The 22,327-nt window shown below is 40.6% G+C and overlaps 1 protein-coding gene and 1 pseudogene across 2 annotated transcripts in view; one reads left to right on the forward strand and one right to left on the reverse strand.

Annotated features, from left to right (window-relative positions):
* Positions 1-22,327, forward strand: part of Mapk1 (mitogen-activated protein kinase 1) — a 59,179-nt gene that overhangs the window by 11,709 nt on the left and 25,143 nt on the right. For both annotated transcript variants that reach the window (XM_021184651.2, XM_021184652.2), the window contains exons 2-3: positions 16,987-17,169; positions 19,242-19,431. In XM_021184651.2, coding sequence (XP_021040310.1) covers positions 16,987-17,169; positions 19,242-19,431 — 373 coding nt within the window. The remainder of the gene's footprint in view (positions 1-16,986; positions 17,170-19,241; positions 19,432-22,327) is intronic.
* LOC115029597 lies at positions 8,153-8,244 on the reverse strand (annotated as a pseudogene).

The following is a 22,327-nucleotide window of genomic DNA, read 5'->3' on the forward strand; positions in this document are numbered from 1 at the left end:
AGTGCTGGGATCAAAAGCGTGTGCCACCACTGCCCGGCGGAAGTTACCATTCTGCTTCATGTAAATTTGGCTTTTTATGACTGGCTTATTTCATTTCTTATTGTCTTAATGTCCTCAAGATTTATCCATGCTGTAGCCTGTGTCAGAAAACTTTATAAATGCAACTGAAGATAGTCATTAAGCAAATTAAGCCAGGTAGATTGGGTTGGTTTGGTTCATTGTTTTTAATCATTTGTGGTTCTTAGATTTTTTTATGGCCATAAACTCGTGACATGAAAGTAGAAGTAGCAAAACAGTCTGGAGAAAGGAGACAAGACTGGGGGGAGGGGAAGGCTGCAGAGGGGAGCGGGTATGGGGCAGGGAATTTGCTTAACATTGTATAACATGCAGTTGTATGAAAATGACCTTATATTACACATTACCATGTGAATAGTTTGTTAGTTTTTTTTATTTGCCTTTTATGTATATGAGTGTTTTACCTGCATATATGTCTGTGTACTATACAGTTGTATGCAGTGCCCAAGGAGGTGAGGGTGTCAGATCCCCAGAGACTGGAGTTGTTCATAGTGTGAGGCACCATGTGGGTGCTGGGAGTCTTGTCTAGTCTTGAACTGTCCCACACACTAGCTTTGGTCATTGTGCACTTCTTGGGTTCTCTCAGGGATGCTCTGTGTGTACTGTTCCACCTGAGCTAGCTTCTTCTTGTACCTGTCTCTTCTCAGGAGAGCCATGTATGCTTTTTAATATGTTTGGTCTTTTTGTTTCTGGAATCCTTTTTCCTCTATCTGAGGCAAATACCTTTTTCCCCTGCAACAATTCATGATTAAAAAGGGCCCCCCCCTTTTCTTTTTTCTTTTCTTTTTTCTTTTTTCTTTCTTTGGTTTTTCGAGACAGGGTTTCTCTGTATAGCCCTGGCTGTTTTGGAACTCACTTTGTAGACCAGGCTGTCCTTGAACTCAGAAATCCGCCTGCCTCTGCCTCCCAAGCTCTGGGACTAAAGGTGTGCGCCACCGCCCAGCCCCCTTTTTTTAAATAGAAAGTTGTCTCCACATTTCCCCCTGATCCTTTATGGGTAGTTTTGGTTGGTTGGAGGGGTCGAGAGGATATTCCGTAGCCCAGGGTAGCCTGAGTTGCAATTTACTTTGAGGGTAAGAATGACCTTGAACTACTTCCATTGCCTAGAATACCAGTATAGGAATGCACCACTGTTGTTTGACAGAACTCCTGGGAGAAGAAAGATTTACATCTATTCACCCCACAATTCCCACTTGGTGAACCCATGAGTTTTATTGGGGTTACTTAAAGGAGCAGAAATGACTTAAAAGACAGCTACATCATCATGTCCACCCCAATACAGTTCACAAAACTGGAATCCACAACCTGCAGGCAACACAGTAAGTTAGAGAGTCTCCTTTCCAGGTGCCTCAGTTGGTCTGAACCTCTTGTAGGTACTTGGCTGGTTTCTGCTTTTTCCAGGCCCATGGTTTGGACTCAGAGTCTTTGCCTGCCACATGCCTACCCTCAGAGGGACTCTCATCTCTTATTGCTTATTTTATGGAAAAGGAGCCTAGTGAATCTGGTCAGTTTCAAGCTCTTGCTCAATAAAGTTCCCTTGAGTTGTTTACAGCCTGCAGCATTACAATCTCAGAAGAAACTGCTACAAAGCCTCCACCAGACCAGACTGTTTTGTTTGTTTGTTTGTTTGTTTGTTTAGGCATGGTCTCACTATTGTCTCCTTGGCTGTCTCCTGTTTCTACCTCCCAGAGTAATGGGATTAAAGGTGTGGGCCACCATACCCAGCTTCATTCTTAGCTCTTGAGTGCTCCTGTATTACATACAGAGCTATCTTGAATGTTGTTGTGTTGCATAGAATGCTGACAGCTCTGCAGTCTAAAAGTAAAGGCAGTTCACTTCAGCCATTGTTGTCTCTCCTTTAGGTTCCCAGTGTTTTACCTATCCTTACTCAGGCTAAAGTTTCTATTGCTCTGCAGAAACTGCTCTCTCATTATGGTTAAGCCAGTGTTTTAGCTGTTATTGAATTTCTTTATTTACTCACTGTCATAGGGTTTATTGCTGTGAAGAAAACACAATGACCAAGACAACTCATATAAAGGAAAATATTTCATTGGGGCTGGCCTATAGGTCAGAGGTTTAGTCCATTTTTGTCATGGAAGGAAACATGGCAACACACAGTCAGACATGGTGCTGGAGAAGGAGCTGAGAGTTCTACATTTTGATACACGTAGACAACAGAAGTGAATGCCACAGTGGGCCTAGCTTGAGCAACTGAGACCTCAAAGCCCTCAAAGGCACAGTGACACACTTCATCCTACAGGGCCACCCTCCCAATTGTGCTACTCCTTCTGGGCCTGTGGGAACCTTTATCATTCAAACCATGGGAGATGCATGTGGAAGTCAGGGCAGGTTTCAGGAATTGTTTCTCTTCTACCATGTGGGTCCCTCTGATTGTATTCAGGTTTTCAGGTTTGATTTGGGTAGCAAGCACCTTTGTCCACTGAGTCATCTTATCTAGCCCCTTGTTTTGTTTTAGCCCTGTGTACTGCTTATGTACTACTACTAATTGTGACATAGCTATGAGTGAGTCATCTACAACATGTACTAACAACCTAATGATATATTTTATTTAGAACAAATTAACTGTCACTCCTTTGTTTGACTTTCTGTTACTTTGCCATTTTTTGTTTGTTTGTTTTGGTTTTCCAATCTTAGTAGAACAGACTAGCTGCAGACTCAGAGATCCAATTTGCCTGCCTCTGCTTCCCAGTGTGTGGGTATGGTGGGCCAGCCAAGGAAATAACAGTGAGACCATGCCTAAACAGTCTGCTGGGCTGGTGCCTACTGTGCATACCCCAGCTGTTTTGATACTTTTAATAAACCGGGTTTTGGGTTTTTTTTTTGTTGTTGTTGTTGTTGTTTTGTTTTGTTTTGTTTTTGTCCTTAACTGTACTTTGAAATGAGTAGAGCCTAGGTCAAATAAATATTTGTAATATATGACCAGATTTTTCTCCATAAACAGTGTGCATTTATGATAAGTAAGCTTTTTAACAGTATCTTTGTTTTTCTTTCCTTGTATGTTTTACTTTTATTTTAATAAAATAGATGTCTGAGGGCAGAGCTGGATTGGTAGAGTGCCTGCCATACATGTACAAAACACAGACTCAGTTTAATCTTTAACATTGTATAAACTGGACACCGTGCTACACACCTGTAATTCTTGCAGTCAGGATGTCAGGACAGGATTAGAAATGCAAGGTCATCCTTGGCTATGTAGAGAGTTGAGGCTATATATAATAAAAGCCAGCCTGCTACCTCCTCCTCCTCCTCTTCTTCCTCTTCTTCTTCCTCCTCCTCTTCTTCTTCCTCCTCCTCCTCTTCTTCCTCCTCTTCCTCTTCTTCCTCCTCCTCCTTTTTTAAGAGTATGGTAGTAGCAGGTAGAACCTGATGCCTTATTTGTAAAGTTAAATCTTTTACTTACTAAGTTTTCCATTTTTATCTGATATTTGAACTGTATTCAAATAATTAGACATCTATCCATTAGAAATTGGGTATTACTCTTTAGTTGTTATGAGAAGATAAAATTTGGAAGCAGGCTTTATTAAGAATTATTATAGTTGGGCATGGTGGCACAGCTTTTGACTCGGGAGGCAGAAGCAGGCAGATCTCTTGAGTTAATGGCTGATCTGGTCTACATAGTGCACTCTATATTAGCTATATGTAATATAGCTGTATATTAGCTATATGTAATATGTATATGTATATGTAATATAGCTGTATATTAGCTATATGTAATATAGCTAATATTACATAGTGAGATCCTGATTTAAGACAGACTAGAATGAAAAAAAGGAAAAGAAATATTACAATAGAGTGAGAGATGGAGACAAAAAACCAGCAACAAAAAAAAAACGTGGGGCTGGTGAGATGGCTCAGTGGGTAAGAGCACCCGACTGCTCTTCCGAAGGTCAGGAGTTCAAATCCCAGCAACCACATGGTGGCTCACAACCATCCGTAACAAGATCTGACTCCCTCTTCTGGAGTGTCTGAAGACAGCTACAGTGTACTTACATATAATAAATAAATAAATCTTTAAAAAAACAAAAAAGTGAACAAATGAAGAAACCGTGGGAGAACTGTTCGGGGAAGGTTTCAAGGAGAGGAAAAAGCACCAAGCTTCCCCACCCAGGGGCTGTGTAAGCAGTGGCAGAAACTGGACAAAAACCAAAGTTATCTGTGCTGACATTGGTTAGTTCTCTGGGCTGTCCTGGATTGAGCCAGGGGAGGGCCATTAAGTTCTATGCTTATCTCCTTGGCCTAACCAGGGAGATGTTCATGATGTGATCTTGAGCTGTCCATCTAGTCTGGAGTGATTAAAGCCCCTTGTCCATCTCTGACTCTGGCTTTGTTTGCTGTTGACTTTAACTGTCTGTTCACCACTAGTCAACCCTGCACTTGTATCGCTGAAGGTTAGTTAGCCTATGTTTTCACATTGACATACCATGGCAGAGAAATAACTATCACAGCTACTAAAATGTAATTATAGTCTTTGTTAGTTTATGCAGGATGATTTGGGTGGTGACTTGTCTGAAGCTGAACATTTTCATCTGTTAACTATTTTTCTGAGTTAGGGTTTTAATTGATGTGCAGACTCTGTGACCAAGGGAGCTCTTATAAAGGCTAACATTTAATTGGCACTGGCTTACAGTTTCAGGTTTAGTCCATAATCATCATGGCAGAAAGCAGAGCAGGGTCCAGGCAGACATGGTGCTGAAGAAAACTGAGAGTTCTGTGTCTTGATCCAAAGGCAACAGAAGATACTGTGTCACTGTGTGTGGCTTGAGCATATATAAGACCTCAAGGCCCTTGCCCCACAATGACACACACTTCCTCCAACAAGGCCACAGCTCCAAATAGTGACACTCCCTATGGTCCTATGGGGGCCAATTACATTGACATTTGTACAGTATTTGTTTGGTCTATACCATTGCTGCATAAGACATGAGAATACATGAAAGGATACACATGCTTTACATGTGTTCCCTTAGGGGCTTTCAGGGGAAGGAGTGGCAGCTGGCCTGTGATTACTGCTCGGAGCTCTGTTCCTTCTAGCTGCGTAGCTTGGGTGTCTCAGAGCCAACTACAGGCCCTCTTATTTCTCTTCCTCAGTGCTTCAGACTGATGTTTTTAACTCTTAATCTTTCTTTTAACCCCTACCTCTGTTCTCATTGTAACCTATGAGAAAAACTTGCAGTTTTCACCAAGGACCTTTCCCATTTACAAAGAGTCAGCTGCTGCACCCTGTGGTTATAGGCACTACATCAGTTCAGTTCTTCCTTCTTTGCTGATGGGACTACTTTTGTAAGAAAGGCCTGTCTCTTCCATTTATGCGGCAATTTATCTGTTTTATTTCACAAACTGTAATCCAGTTCTGTTACTTCTTTGTTGAAAATCTTTTTTGTTTTGTTTTGTTTTGTCTTTTGAGTCAGGGTTTCTCTTGTATAGACCTGGCTGTCCTAGAATTAGCTCTGTAGACCAGGTTGGCCTCAAACTCTACCTCTACCTCCCTTGTGTAAATTCTTAAACTTAAGCATTTGCTCTTTTAGGGCAGCCTAAGTTCTTTCAACAAGCCTCACCTTTTCTTGAGTAGCTGTGTGTTTATTGCTGCTGGGATGCTATTTTTTATAGGTCTTCTCTGAAGACAGCTCAGAAAGTGTGTGCATACTAACCTACATATTGCATATGTTTGTATTTCTGTTTGTGTTAACTGACTTCTTGGCTGGGTGTCACTCACAATTTAATCTTAGCAGTCAAAAGGCAGAGACAATAAGATTTCTGTGAATTTGAGGCCAGCCAGGGCTACAGTAGTGAACCCTTATCTCAAAAGCAGGAATCTTAACTTCTTACTGATACCCGAGATTTTAACACTGCACAAGTTTAGCTTTCTCCCTTATTTGTAATTCTTTCACCAGTATGGCTCTCATTTTCTGTTTTCCTTACTTGTTTGTCCCTAATATTCAAATAATAGTTTCAGGATCTTGGGGCTGGAGAGGTTAAGAGCACTAACTGCTCTTCCAGAGGTCCTGAGTTCAATTCCCAGCAACCACATGGTGGCTCACAACCATCTGTAAGGGAATCCTATGGCCTCTTCTGGTGTGTCTGAAGACAGCTACAGTGTACTCACATATATTAAATGAATAAATAAATAAATCTTAAAAAAAAAGTTTTGGGATCTGTGTATAGTTCATTCAGCTCCTCATCCCTTTAGCTTTAAAGTATCCAGTACTGGTTGAGAGAATTTTCCCTATTGTTCCTACTGTGGGTCTCTTAATTCATTTGTGTTACAATTAACTTATTAATTTATTTAATTTATATATTTTTTTCCATTTGGGGTTCTTAGATAACAGTTAGTCTATTATTCTGTGAAATTGTCTTAAAGTACCTTTGGATGGACTTATACAATATTTCTCTTTATGAACTGGACTTTTGGCTTAGGATAATAGTCTCAAGTTTCATCCATATTTTAATGTGCCACAGGTTTGACACTCCTCCTTTTATTCTCAACCATTGCCTTCCCCCATCTTCCCTCTCCCCTCTGTTGGCCCTCTTCTTCTCCAAATACTAGCCCACTTTTGCTCTGTGGCACACACCTCTTCTCCTTTCTTGCTATCTTGCTTTCCTTGCACAACCATCTACAAAGGTGTGCATGGACATAGAAATGTCTGGTTTCATAGTACTCTGTGTATTACTCAGTAATTAATGCATCTTCCATTAGTGTGTGTGTGTATTTTGTCTGCATGTTTATCTGTGTAGTGTGTTGCATGGCTAGTGCCCACAGAGGCCAGAAGAAGGGATGGAATACCCTAAAATTATTACAAATACAGCTATTTTATTTTGAAGGTTCAAGACAGGGCTTTTCCATGTAGTGCTGGCCATCTTGGAATTCACAATGTAGAACAGGCCGGCCTTGAACTTAGAGATCTGCCTACCTCTACCTCTACTGGGATTCAAGTTGTGCACCACCATCACTGGTTAAACTTTACTCTTCTCATGTAATAGTCTTAGGATTCATTTCCTACTGGTTATTAGAGCTCTTAATCATTCTTTGGGTTTGGTGGGTTATTTTTGTTATTTATTGTTTGTTTGTTTGTTTGTTTGTTTTTGGAAACAAGGGTATCACTGTGGAGCCCAGACTGCTGGGTCATCCTTGTGGAGCCCAGACTGCTGGGTCATCCTTCTGTCTCTACCTCCCAAATACTGGAATTAGAAACTTGCACCACCACACCTGTCTTCCTCAGTCATTTATCAGCTGCAGGGTATGCCATACAGGGTGTGCCCTCTGCCCAGTGAACATTTAGGTGGTGTTTTAGTTAGGGTTCTCCAGAGAAACAGACCTGATAGAATGACAACCTATCTGTTTCATGTGGGATTTATTAGTTTATTAGAATGATATGGTCTGACTAGTCCAACAATGCTTGTTTCCCAATGAAAAGTCCAAGAATCCAAAAGTTGTTCTGTCCATGAGGCTGGACGTCTGAGATGATTCCATCATACACTCGAGTACCTCAAGGTAGGAGGTTCTAATGCCAGTGAAGGATGCACTTGCCTTTGAGGATGAGGGCAAGCAGGCAGAAAGAGCAAGCACTTCCTTCCATGTCCAGCAGGTGTGGCCCAGATTAAAGGTGACTCTTCCCACCTCAAATGTTTTAGTCAAGAAAAATCCCTCACAGGTATACCCAGCCACTTGGGTTTTAGGTAGTTCCAGCTGTACTCAGGTTGACAACCAAAGTTTTTTTTTCTTTTTTAAGAAGTGGGATACTTGGAGGAGCTAGAGAAAGTACCCAAGAAGCTAAAGGGATCTGCAACCCTATAGGTGGAACAACATTATGAACTAACCAGTACCCCAGAGCTCTTGACTCTAGCTGCATATGTATCAAAAGATGGCCTAGTCGGCCATCACTGGAAAGAGAGGCCCATTGGACTTGCAAACTTTATATGCCCCAGTACAGGGGAACGCCAGGGCCAAAAAGTGGGAGTGGGTGGGTAGGGGAGTGTGGGGGGGGGTGTTGGGGACTTTTTGGATAGTATTGGAAAGGTAAATGAGGAAAATACCTAATTAAAAAAAATGGAAAAAAAAAAAAGAAGTGGGATACTGACGGATTTGTATGTCATCTGCACCATGCTGATCTTCTCTGTATTGTTCCAGTTTTATGTGTTACCGATGTGGGCAGAGATGTTTTTTACTGTTTAACTTAGCAATATCATAACACATTGAAAGGCGTATCTAGGTGAGGACTAAAACTCAGATCTCTTGAGTGGAATGCTATTTTCTTTTTTCACAGACTTGTTCCTTTTTGAATACCACATTGGAAAATGTAATAGTAATTGGGGCGGGGTTAATGTGAAGAACACTGGCTGCCTCACAGAGGACCCAACTTCAGTTCCCAACATTGACATATGACTCAAAATTATCTGTGACTATAGTCCTAGCTGATCTTGTTTCTCTGCTTCTGGCCTCCATAAATTCCTGCATGCTTGTTGTGCACATGAATTCATGAAGGTTCACACTACACAAAAAGTAGTAAATAAATACGTTTTTTGAGGACTTGATGGTGTTTTTGTTTTTTGACAGTGTTACTATGCATCTGACCTCCCTGGAAATCGCTGTAATAGACCAGGCTAGTCTCAAACTTACAACTGCCTCTCTGCCTTCTTTCTACTGTAGGGATTAAAAGTGTGAGCCAATATGTTTATTTATTTTTTTTTTTAAGATTTTTAAAGCCAGATGACATTGCAAAATGGATGCATCCATCTGTAGCTATCAACATTTGTGTGTGCTCTGGACTCTCCAGAGCACCTTCCTCTAGAGAGACTACATACATATGGCATCAGATTTTAAACGGCAGTTTCTGTAATGTATTGGAACATATACACTAGTCATCTGAGTAAATCCAAAGCACTTATTACTGTTGGTTTCAGAGCCAGGATCACTTTAGGCCAGCTTTTATTCTTCCGTTTTCTTATTTAATGGTTTGAACTTTATTTAAAAAGAAAAGGGCAAAAACCCAGATGCAGTGTCTTCCTCAACTATGAGAGAACCAAGTTAAAGTAAGGAATACTTTTTAAAGCAGTCATTATTGTCTACCTGCTTATTTTTGGAACATTAATTTGGATCAGTCTAACTTGTTTAATATCTGAAGACAAGTTAATTTTTATCTGTGCAATGAAGTACTGTAGTTTTGTGTTCAGATAATTAAAGTTCACCAAAATGGGAGGCTTAGAGAACAGCTTAATGGCTTCCTCTAAAAATAACCCATTCACAGTTGATAGGTAGCACTTTAGTTGCTTAGCATTGTGTACAGTATGTGGTGCTTTTACATAACTACTTTATTCAGACAAATATTTCTGAGCTTCTGCTGTAAGATATGGCTGCATGACAAGTAGCTAGAGAGATAAGATGGAAAGCTAAATGTAATCAGAAATTCCACATCAAAACAGGAGGCTTGTGGAGGGGTAGTCATTTGTTCTAAAGATGTCGTCATTATTCAAAACCTGTTTGGAACATTTCCGTTGAAATTGCCTTTAGTGTTAGCCACAAGGAAATCAGCCCCTTAATTTTGTATCACAGCTCAGTGTATAAAGGTGCTTTTTTTGTTGTTAATAATAATAATAAAGGTGCTTTTTAAAAATTATTATTTCATTTATACGAGTACACTGTAGCTGTCTTCTGACACACCTATAGATCCCATTTCAGATGGTTGTGAGCCACCATGTAGTTGCTGGGGATTGAACTCAGAACCTCTGGAAGACAGTCAATGAGTTCTTAACAGGTGCATGTGTGTGCATATATTGTTCCTCAGAAGCCTCTCTAACTTCTGGTCTTTAAAAGATTTGCTTTTGGCTGGTGTAGGGGGTGTTTTTGTTTTAGACAGGGTTTCTCTGTGTAGACCACACTAGCCTCAAACTCAGAAATCTGCCTGGCTCTATCCATCCATCCATCCATCCATCCTATGTGTCTATAGGATGTCCTATGTGTTAGTGCCATAGGTGTATATATGAGTGCACATGGAAGTCAAAGGTGGACATTTGGTCCCCTGGGACTGGAGATAGAGGTGGTTGTAAGCACCGATGTGGGTTCTCTGAAAGAGCAGCAAGCGTTCTCAACTGTTGAGCTATCTCTCCAGCCTATTTTTGTTTTTTGTTTTTTTTTTGAAACAGAATTTCTTCCTGAAACCTAGGGCTGGCCTGCCATTTTCTGGAATCTGCCTGTCTCCACCTTCCCAGGACTGAGATTATGAACACGCAAACCACTGTGCCTTGGTTCTCATGTGGGTGCTAGGGATCTGAACTCCAATTCTCACGCTCATATGACACACATTTTGCCAACTGGGCTATTGTTCTCCAGTCTCCTCAGTCTTAAACATCCCCTTCAAAGTATAATTTTTATGTAATAAAAAGCATTTTTGGGAGTGGAAAAGTGGCTTAGGGTATGTATGGCTGTGCTTAAGAGTATGTGAAGTTCTGAATTCAATTCTCAACACCAAGAAAAAGAAAAAAGATAAAACGTTGTCATTGGGGTTTTTGTTGTTTGTTATTTTGATTGGTTGGTTGGTTTACTTTGTAAGGCAGGATCTATGTAGCTCTGGCTGTCCTGGTACTCATTGTGTAGACCAGACTAGCCCCAAGCTCACAGAGCTTGCCCACCTCTGCTTCCCATGTATTAGGATCAAAGGTGTGTACCACCATGTCCCATTTTAATGCTTCTTTATATAATTAAGTCTTGATACCTATATGTACTTGTGTAACTGTCTCCACCAGCACAGTGAAGTCACAGAAATTTATATCACCAAAAAAATTCTCTTGCTCCTTTACAGTGAGTCTATGCCTCAAGTAAGCACAGATGGACTTTTTGTCAAGAGGGGGTACCTACAGCTTTCCTAGAATTTCATATATATTATTCCACAGCATATGGAGTAGAAAATAAGTTATTTTCTTCGGATTCATTCAGTTTTCTTCAGATTCATTCTTGTTACTGCATGTCTCAATTCACACACACACACACACACACACACACGTATATATAGTCTCTTCTAGATAAATAGTTTTAAGCAAGTAGCTAAGCGCTTGCAGCTTATACACAAGTTGGAGGCAGGGAGAGGCTCTGCTGATAAGGGATGAATTAGATCTGCATTTGCTTTGCTTTTTAGGCTGAGGAAATCCCTCAAGTCTCATCCTGAGGCACCATGTCTTTATTCCATTTGTGGGTTTTCTCGTTTTTGTTTGGGATCCTGGACTTGATGGGGAAAAAAATCTTACACAGGTATCTTAGAAATGGAAGGAACTCTTTCTTATTCCTTCCTATTGGAAGGTACATGCTTCCTTCTAGCCACTTGGGAGAGGGTATCTGCTTGGTTTCTCCTATATAAAGTAACTTTTTTCATTTTGTCCTCAAACTTTGGGACAATTTCAAAGACTACATTTGAAATAACATTGAGCTAGGGGGCAGGGTGTATATACCTTTAATCTTAGCACTCTGGAGGCAGAGGTCAACCTGGTTTACAAATCAAGTTCCAGGACAGCCAAGCCTATGCAGAGAGAACCTGTCACGAAGAACAAGGTGGAAGGGGAAATAGACCTGTTCTCATTGTTTTGGGCATCTTGCATGAATGGATGTGAGTATAAGCCAGATTGTGGCAATCAACCTGTGTCCTAGTCACTGAGGAACTTGGTACACTTTCGTCTTAGTTGACATGATTTCCCCTTGCCCTTCCCTCTGCTTGTCCATTGGGAACTTTCTTTTTCACCCCACTAGTCCCCAACCTTAATTCGCCTACTTTCTTCATAATACCTCACAGTAGCCTACCTGCATTTTCTAGTCATCCTTCCCCCTGTTCTATTATCATTTTTTAAGAAGCACTTTTCTTTCCACTCATATCTGCCTTCCCTTTGTTTTCTTATAGCACCAAAGTCATCCAAACTCATTTCACTGTAGACTGAGAGAATGCTTCTCAGTTCTTAGCCTTCTCTATCTCAGTTTCAAGTTTCTGACTTCTGAAATACTGTTCTCTTCCCCTCTTAGTCTTTTTGAGTAAACACATAGTTTAATAGTTGGATAAGGGTTCTTAGTCTTTTATTGTTGTAGTTTCTTACTACCCTTAACTGATTTATCATTACTTGTTCTGAGTCATGTCCCCAGATCTCTTCCCAGCTTTTCCCCTTAACAGTGAAACCTGCTATGGCTGCTGTGACTCTTACACTTCTGAGAACCATGGTATCCAGCACATGATCCCCAGTCATCTTTAGATATCTCTAAGTCAGATAGGCAAGGGATGTAACTTGATGTAGAATGCTTGCCTACAATACACAGGGGTCCATCCTCATCATATTCATTTGTTCATATATACAAACATATACATGTACATATGTAAATCATTCTTGAGTCCTATGTTAGAGGGATATACCTCCCACCCATTTCTGCCTCTGTTGTTTGTAAGACCTAGGGCAAAGCTATGGAGTCCCGCATACTATAAAAATCAAGTTAAGAAATAGTAAATGGAATATATGTTCTTACTGTGATGAGTATTATATTTTCTTAATGACCTCAAAGGTCAGGCTTAACTAGAAAATTGTTAAGCTTCTTAGAGTTCTGTGCCGACAGGAGAGCACACCCACAGCAGCTCTGCTCTTTACTTGGCCACAATGTTCTCCTCAATGGAGCTCCAGAACAAGAGTGTCCTGCTGCACATGAATTGCATAGTTTCTGAGAGAGAAATTGGGGGGGGGGGTGCTGTGGGGGCTGTGGGTGAGCATGGTTCCTTCTGGAAAGGGATGGTGCGGGTGAGGTCAGTGGTCCCATAGTCATTCTGGCCCCTTTTCTTTCCATATGTTTCTAAATTGCTTGTACCCCTGCTTTTGTGAAAAAAGTCTATTCCTAGGGCTGGAGAGAATGGCCTAGTGGTTAAGAGCACTGACCGTTCTTCCAGGGGTCCTAAGTTCAATTCCCAGCAACCATGAGTATACATATGTACAATAAATAAATACATTTAAGAGAAAAAGTCTACTCCTATAGGATGTGGTTTCTATAGGGCAGTCTGCCTACTTGCTGCCCTACTCCCCCATCCTGCTTTCCCTTTTTCTTCTTTTTAACTTTTTTTTTTTTTTTTCCAAGACAGGGTTTCTCTGTGTGGCCCTGGCTGTCTGGAACTCACTCTGTAGACCAGGCTGGCCTTGAACTCAGAAATCTGCCTGCCTCTGCCTCCCAAGTGCTGGGATTAAAGGTGTGCACCACCACTGTCCAGCCCTCTTTCTTCTTTTAGACAGGGTCTTGTTGTATATATGAGTGCTTTGCACTCCCTTTGTAGACTCAGTTGGCCTGTTTTTTGGTCTTTGTTTTTTCCTGAGCTGAGTTTCTCCATATAGTCCTGACTGCCTCTGCCTCCTGGGTGCTTGGATTAAAGATGTGCACCACGGGACCCAACTTTTCATTTCTTTCTCTGTTGTCCTTATTTGGAATTAATTTACCCAAATTCTCTTCGTGTTTAGCAAGTGTATTTCTGTAAGGCTTGTGGGATATGTAGGGTGGGTGTGTGTGTCTTTTCCTCATTAAATTCAGAGCTTCTCAAGAGCAGGAACTTTCCCCCCTCCAACACACTTATCATGATGAAGTCTCTCAAATGGGAAGTACATTTCAAGTAGTTTGAGTTCTCCAGAAGCTGTGACCAGTACTCTCTTGTTGCTATGGTAACCCTATCAAAACAGGAAATGAAGTTGGTTTACCATGACTTGTTCATAATTGACTCATGTTGATTCTCTCTTTTTTTCCCCATGTTTACAAAGCATCTTAAATAATATTCAGAATTTGTGGGCTTTTAATCCCTTATTTGCTGGTCAATGTGCTTCTAAATCTGTTCCAACCCATCTCGGTCCTGGAATAGACCATGAATTCAAAAGGTCCTAGACACACACATTTAAATTCTTCTATGTACTTTGGATGATTTTGTGCATATATGCAATGTACCTAGGTCATATCCAAACCATATCTCTCCTCCCACTGTCTTATACTTGTGTTTTTCTTATAACTTTTGCATCCAACCTACATAGACATGAATGTAGGGGGTGGGGTGGGGCATCTACCAGAAACTAGGCAACCCACCATCGGCTATTCCCACAAAGAAAAAAAGTCACTTCTCTCAGCAGCCATCATTTGCCAATTGCTCCTTAACTGTTCTCATCAGATCATCCTGAGCCCTTTGCTCATTCATGCTGACGTGTTGATTGGCTTGAGCATATGCAACCTTTCACAGCATTCTTTCTTCCCCATCTTCCAGCTCTTACGTGTTTTCTGCCATCCTCCATGATACTTTCTGAGCCTTGGGGAGCATGATACAGATGTCCAAATGAGAGCTGAGCATTCAGCGGTCACTTTCAGTGCTTTGGCCACTTGAAAGTGTCTGCATTGCCTGCTAGCTTACCCACTACTACAGAAAGAAGTTTCTCTTCCAAGCTTGACTGAAGCATTGAGAATTAAGGGTATCAATATATTTAAAAAGCAGTTTAATAACAGGTCCATTTAGCAAGATATTAGTAGATGTTGAGTTAACAGAATTAGGAAAGGGAGTTAGTATACATATAATTTTCCTGACCATGGACTTTTTTACTAGATTTATAGTACCAGACACAGCTCTTCTGTAGAGCAGGCCTCAAACCTAATCCAGGAATTGTGCTCTGAACTGAACTTGAACCTTCTGGAAGAACATTATGAACTTTTTACCACTGAGCCATGTCTCTACCCCACCCACTGCATTTTGAGGCAGGTTCTCTCATTGGCTGTCCTGGAACTTGCAATATATAGACCAGACTGGCCTCAAACTCAAAGATAATGCTGGGATGATTGATGTGCGCCATAAGGGCAGATGCTCTAGGTAGGCTCTCTTTGCCTTTTCTTTTTGATTGTATTTTATTTATATGCATATGAGTGTTTTGCCTGCATGTATGTCTGCCTGTGTTAACAAGATCTGGCCACACTCTGAGCAGAGTCAGAAGGTGACGGTGGAAGAAGATGGTGTCACACTTTCACTAAAGAAGTCAGTTTGGTTATTTCACTGTCAAGTCGGGTGATACAATAGGAGGCCACACTGATGCTTAATTCTTTTCTAACAGCACTTTTAGATAAGCCCATTGTGGTGCCCATACCTTTAATCCTAGCTCTTGAGGCAGAGGTACCTAATCTGAGTTCCTGAACAGTCAGAGCAAGAAAGACCCTGCCATAAAAATAAATAAATGAAAACCAGTCCTGGTAGATTATAATTTTGTAAAGCAAACCAGATTTGACTAATGTGTTCTATAAAAAATAAGAATTTATAATGTCGAATTTCTTCTGGCCAGTGTTTTACAAGTTTCCTTTTACTTAATTTTAACTTTTACCATGCTGAAGGATCAAATTCCAGGGCTTTATGCTGCTACCAGGCAGCTTTCTAGCACAGAGCCAACAATCCCAAACCTGTTTTAACTGTAAACTCCCTCTTGTTATGATTATCAAAGGGGGTGTTTATCTTTAAAAGTAGATCCCAATATTGAGTACACTTGCCTAAACTATACAAGCTTTTGCTTGCCTCCTCAAGAACCACTGCTTTGGGCCCTAGTCTACCAAACCAAGGAAAATAATGTTTAAATAGTCATCCTGCTTAAGAACTGTGTATATTTAAATAGTCATCCTGTTTAAGAACTGTGTAGCATTTCAAAGTGCTTTGGGACAGCACAGCATGTGAGATGGTTGCAGCCACTGACAAGTCTACTCCTAAAACAGACTTCGGATACACTCAGTCAGAGGCATCAGTAGTGACAGTCAATAAATACCATTTCATTTTTTTCAGCACTTAGTAAGGAAACAAGGAAATATTTTATTGCTTGCCAGTATTTTTAGTGCTTTAGTCATTGGTCAGATGTTGACATTAATATAAAATGCTTTTGTAGAAAATATTTAGGTAAATTGTTGGCCCATGACAACCACCACCCCCAAAAAAGATAGTAGTTATATTTAAATTTTTAAACCATCCTAAAATTAAAAGCAAGATTTCTCTTGCTTCTGTTCAGGATTATGTAGTTGGGTCTTAAGTATAGCGTGGAAAAAACTCCCATCCTATGGCTGTGAAGGTTACTTTGTAGATTTTGTTACAAAATTATCCTAGTAACAACCAAAGATAGACCTGTGTTTTGCTTGTAAGAAAGTTGGTAATTGGGCTGGAGAGATAGCTGCTCTTGTCCCAGGTTCTATTTCCAGCACCCATATGGCAGCTAGCAACTGCCTGGAACTCTAGTTCCAAAGGATCTGATGCTCGCCAAAGCCACTGTACACATGAGGTGCACAGATATGTGTGGAGACAAAACATCCATACACATAAAATATAATTTAGAGGCGGAGGAAGAGGTTGATAAAGGGCAGTAAAGCTTTCTGAAACTGTTGTTTGTTTGTTTGTTTGTTTGTTTGTTTGTTTGTTTAGGGATAAAGATGTGGTTGGTGGTATTTGGTGTTTCTGCTGTGTCAGAGAATTCAGTAACAACTATGGATAGTTGTTTTGGAGGCAGAAATGGTATTTTCATCAAAGTGTTATCTGCTCTTTAAGTCAGTAGGAAAATGTGGTGGTTTTCTTTGGTTGGTTGGTTGGTTGGTTGGTTGGTTGGTTGGTTGGTTGGTTTTGTTTTGTTTCCTGGAAACCTGTGTCAGGTTTATAGAAGTGAGCATTTGTCTTGTGAACAGGCCATGCAGCTCTTAAATGTCAGGTTCAGCATCTGCTGCTACTTTATCTTTTTGGGGGGTAGCACATCTGCTGCTTACATAGGTATCAACTAATTATCAATACAGATGTGACAGATGTTAAAACTTCAATACTTTACAAGTTTGTGTTCCTTCTACCAAGTAATTCAGTGAGCTATTTTTAATTTTCATATACATACTTTCTTTTTTTTTTTTAGCTCTGCTTATGATAATCTCAACAAAGTTCGAGTTGCTATCAAGAAAATCAGTCCTTTTGAGCACCAAACCTACTGTCAAAGAACCCTAAGAGAGATAAAAATCTTACTGCGCTTCAGACATGAGAACATCATCGGCATCAATGACATCATCCGGGCACCAACCATTGAGCAAATGAAAGATGTGTATCCTTTTCTAAAGTTAGCTGCTGCCACTGCTGCTTGGTCACTTAGTAGAGTAAATAACTTGGAATCAAGAAAAAGTGCACAGAGGGTTTTTTTGTTGTTTCTGTTTTGTTTGTTGGGGGGGGGGGTTGTTTGGTTGTTTGGTTGGGGTTTTTTCAGACAGGGTTTCACTCTGTAGACCAGGCTGGCCTCAAATTCAGAAATCTGCCTGCCTCTGCCTCCCAAGTGCTGGGATTAAAGGTGTGCGCCACCACTGCCAGGCTGCACAAAGAGTGTTTTAATCACTCTTCCCGTATATGTAAAAGTATGCTAAGAGGAGATTATAATGTTTGCGCTTACCTAGTATTTAAAGGATTTTTAAAAATTTTATCTTTTTTATTTTTTTTAAAGATTTATTTATTTATTATATGTAAGTACACTGTAGCTGTCTTCAGACACTCCAGAAGAGGGCGCCAGATCTCGTTACAGATGGTTGTTAGCCACCATGTGGTTGCTGGGATTTGAACTCTGGACCTTCAGAAGAGCAGTCGGGTGCTCTTACCCACTGAGCCATCTTACCAGCCCTATCTTTTTTCTTATAACTAGTTTTAATATGCTTTCTATAAGTTGAGTGTTTTCTCTGTCGGTTTCTGTATGGTTTTCTTTAATCTTAGTTTTGGAAAGTTGATTCATGTAATTTCCAATCCCATGATGACTGTTATGATAGTGAAAAGGGAGTCAAACAAGCTTTCACAACAGGAAGAAGGTACTCTAGATATACACTTGACCAGATCAGTGTCTTCCAGACAGTCCTAGTGTGCTCCTCTTTCAGCCTCAGCTTCCTTATCTTTAAAGTAACTGGCTCGAGCACAGTGATGCACTTTAATCCCAGCTCTTGGGAGGTGGTAGCAGGTGGATCTCTAAGCTCAAGGCCAACCTGGTTTACAAAGAGTTCCAGGAAAGCCAGGGCCTCACAGAGAAATCCTATCTCAAACAAAACAAAAATAGAATAGACTGGGCCTCAAGGTCTTGAAGACCAGATCAACTCTGATACATGTAATTGTAGCCAGCATTAGATATCAGTGGTGAGCTGGTCTAAAAGAGTCCACCTCCTAGGACCTCTAGGAACAGCAGCTCCATGTTTCTAGGCAGCCTTTGTCTTTGTAAGCACGTCTGTTAGTAAGTGGGGGTGGTGGTGTAAGGGAAAGCCTCCTGTTGCTGCACCTGTTGCTCTTGTTACCTTTTGTCATAGAAGAACACCTTTTAATAACTAAAGTTTGCTTAACTCAAGCATGGGACTGATCTCATTTAGCCTGTAGAAAATAGAATAGTATTTATGCATAAAAATAAACGCAAAAATTCCCCTAATAAAACATCATTATGGTAATGTTAAAGGCAAAAGGTTAATACAGTTTAATTTTCATAAGAAATAATGTGGCTTAGCTGAAGTTTTAGGTGCTTAGGCAGTGGAGGTTAAAGAGCAGAACCTATCATCATCAACTTCTTCTTTTTTTTTTTTTTCCCGAGACAGGGTTTCTCTGTATAGCTCTGGCTGTCCTGGAACTCACTTTGTAGACCAGGCTGGCCTCAAACTCAGAAATCCGCCTGCCTCTACCTCCCGAGTGCTGGGATTAAAGGCATGTGCCACCACGCCCAGCTCATCATCAACTTCTTTACACACCTTCCTATGGTCTTACAATACATGTGCAGAATTTAGAGAATGAGGAAGAAAGGCAGAGATTGGACTCAATGGCAGTGCTATTTCTAGGCCTGTACTTCTAGGTTGTTCTGTGAGAATATTGGTGACAAGAAGCAAAGAAAACAGTGCCATTACAATTACACATTGCTTCTGGGCCAAAGAGATGGATGTTGATGTTTGTTGGCTACCATGCTCTTTAACCTTTGGAGGAAATTGGTTAATAGTGGACAGTTTGGAAAGAGAGTATGTCATGTTCTCTTCAGTCTCTTTCTTTTGATGGCCCAGCTGTGTCTGAAGCTATATGGGGAGAGGGTTAAGAGAAATTGAATTTGTTTCAGTGCTTTGCTAAGTGTGAGCAACTGGTAGTGTTTCACCTTAACCTCCTGTCAAACAGATATATAGTACAGGACCTCATGGAGACAGATCTTTACAAGCTCTTGAAGACACAGCACCTCAGCAATGACCATATCTGCTATTTTCTCTATCAGATCCTGAGAGGATTAAAATATATCCATTCAGCTAATGTTCTGCACCGTGACCTCAAGCCTTCCAACCTCCTGCTGAACACCACGTGTGATCTCAAGGTCAGCTAAGTCATTTACTCTCAGGATGATGTGTACTTTTAAAGGCAACTTTGAAGTCTTGTTATTTATATTGGAAACTATCAGATAGACAAACATTTTATAGAAAAATATAGATATACAGTATGAGTCTCATTCCTTTTTTAGCCCATCCTTCCTTCAGAGACAGTAGCCACTGTAGCAAAATTAGTAGCTCTCATATGTATATACTTTATGTGTACATCATCATATGTGTTATTTTTGTTTTTAATTCTCTGTATCAAGAAAACAACAAGGCTCACAGTGACAGTGACACCGGATTGGTTATAATCAGTGTCAGGTATGGTGGCATATGCCTCAAATCCCAGCACTGGGAGGCAGGGGCAAGCAGATCTTTGGGAGTTTAAGAGCAGCCTGATGTGCATAGTAAGTTCCAGGCCAGTGAGGACTCCATAATGAAACTCTGTCTCAAGAAAAAGGAAAGGTAACATTGACAAAGTCTTTTTCCAAGTATGTACCTTAGTAAAATGAAAATGTGTATTCATACAAACACGTGTACACAAGTACTCATTATAGTGTAATTCATTGTCACAGAAAAATGGAAGTCAGGTATCTAATTATGGATAAAATGTAGATCTGTACAATGAGTTGTTTATAATTGATAGTGTTAGGGGAGATGGTACTAATTTGGCAACTTTTTATATTGTTCTAAAGTTTCAGAACTCTGTGACTGTAATATTAAATATTAATATTAAAGCATTGTATGCTTTATATGAATTATATATCAGTAAAGAAACTTTATATGTAGGTGTGTAAGAATAATCATTTGAGTTCTCAGTTAAATAACATTCCTGGGTGAAGCTTTGTTAGGTGCCAGGGCAATGTCTGCTCTGAAATCGGAAAATGGAGAGATGGGAACCCAGCAAACAGCGTATAATTGATAGCATGTGCTGCGGCATATAGGAGGTAGTATTCAAATGCAAAGGGAAGAAATAAAATCAGAGGAAGTTGGTGCCCATGCCAGCCCTCCAAGAATAAATGGGGTTTCATAAGAGAGGGCCTTTTGGGCGTTCTCTGGCTAGAAGACCAGAGAAATAACAGTCGAAAGGAGAGGCAGGCAAAGTACTGCATTCTTTTTTGTTTGAGGGCAATACTGGGAACTAAGCAATCACTTATAAGTTAAAGAGATTGGCTTTAAATAAGGTATGGGCAACCTTGTGTTGGTCTAGCTAAAGCGGGCTTTTTGTTATTTTAAAACAAGGTCTTACTATAACTCAAGCTGGCCTCAAATTCATGCATCCACTTCCCAAGAGTTAGTTAATAATAGATACGTACAGTAGATGTGTACAACACCCAGCATGGTATGAAGCTGATCCCAAACTCCATTCTCCTGCCTCATTCTCTTCAGATTTTTATTATTGGCATGTTTCACAATAGCTGGTTTCATTTCCTATTTTTAAGGTTGATATCTGGAGTATATCATTGGCATAGAGAGCATTTCATTCCAGCGATGAGTGTAGTGTTTCACTGAGATTCTTATGTACCACAGCAGTAAGATATACGCTCAGAATAGGGTATGCTGGCAGGTACTGTGTGACATTTGAGCAAATACTAGTGTGGAGGAGAGTCGCCTACTCAAGCTCTGGAGTCATATATGTATCGCATTGTGGTACTACATGGTGACCCTTAATTTCTCAGGTTCACAAAAACATACAAGGGGTTTTAGATTCCGTTTGCAGCTTCTGTTGGCGTATTTCTGGTGGACCAGAAAAATGGGGGTTGTGATCAGTACAAGTAAGTGTGCTCATTGTTTGCTAAACAGAGTCCACAGAGTTATCAGGAAGCTTATATGATTGTAGTACACCTGTAAACAAGGATACAAAATGCAACACACAGTTTTAGGAACATTTCCTTTTCCATAGTTCAAGGGGAGGTCAGATGAGAATGCTGACCCTTATAGGACATCTGAGGCTGCTTGGACTTCACTAGTGGTCTGACTTCTTTTATGGAGTTATTCTGAGTATCTCTGGGGCTTTATCTGTAAGCATGATGGGCTTGTTTGGGTTTTGTTGTTTTTTTATTGTGGAGGGTTTTTTCTTTTGTTCTGTGGCGCATGCCTTTAATCCCAGCAATGGAGAGGCAGAGGCAGGCAGATTCCTGACTTTGAGGCGAGCCTGGTCTACAGATTGAGTTCCAGGGTAGCCAGGGCTACACAGAGAAACCCTGTCTAGAAAGTAAAGAGAGAGAGGGAGAGGAGGAGAGGAGAGGAGAGGAGAGGAGGAGAAAGAGAAGAGAAGAGAAGAGAAGAGAAGAGAAGAGAAGAGAAGAGGAAAAAAAGATGGCTAGACTGGGTTTGGTTAAAGGCAAATCCTAGAATGAAGAGTTATCGCTACAAAAGAGAAGCACTATGAATTACACGAGTTAAGAAGTTGAATAATAAATCATGCAGAATTGGAATGATCTACCATAAAAAGTGGTAGTGGCTAAGAGTGCTCTCCCTCAGATGTGGGGGGAAATCATTGCTTTTCTCATTCGAGTCTGTTTGTTTTTGTTTTTGAGACAGGGTTTCTCTGTGTATCTCTAGCTGTCCTGGAACTCACTGTGTAGATCAGGCTGGCCTCAAACTCAGAGTTTTGCCTCTGCCTCCTGAGGGTAGCAGAAAAGGCATGTTCCACTCCAGCCACTGGTAGAAAAGGCTGTTATAGAAATACGTCAAATAGCATGTACAGTGAAAACCTTGAGGTAAATCAGAACTTAGAACTTAATAGTATTCTTCCTCACTAGTGATAGCTAAGTCTAATAGCTGGGCTAGAAATCTAACTCACTGGTAGAGTGCTTTCATAGTGTGAGGCCTCAGTCAGTCCCCAGTGCTAGACTAGGGGAAGCCATGGCTATTCTCCATCCATAGCCCAAGGGGACA

The sequence above is a fragment of the Mus caroli genome, chromosome 16 (genome assembly GCF_900094665.2).
Source record: "Mus caroli chromosome 16, CAROLI_EIJ_v1.1, whole genome shotgun sequence".
NCBI lineage: Eukaryota > Metazoa > Chordata > Mammalia > Rodentia > Muridae > Mus > Mus caroli.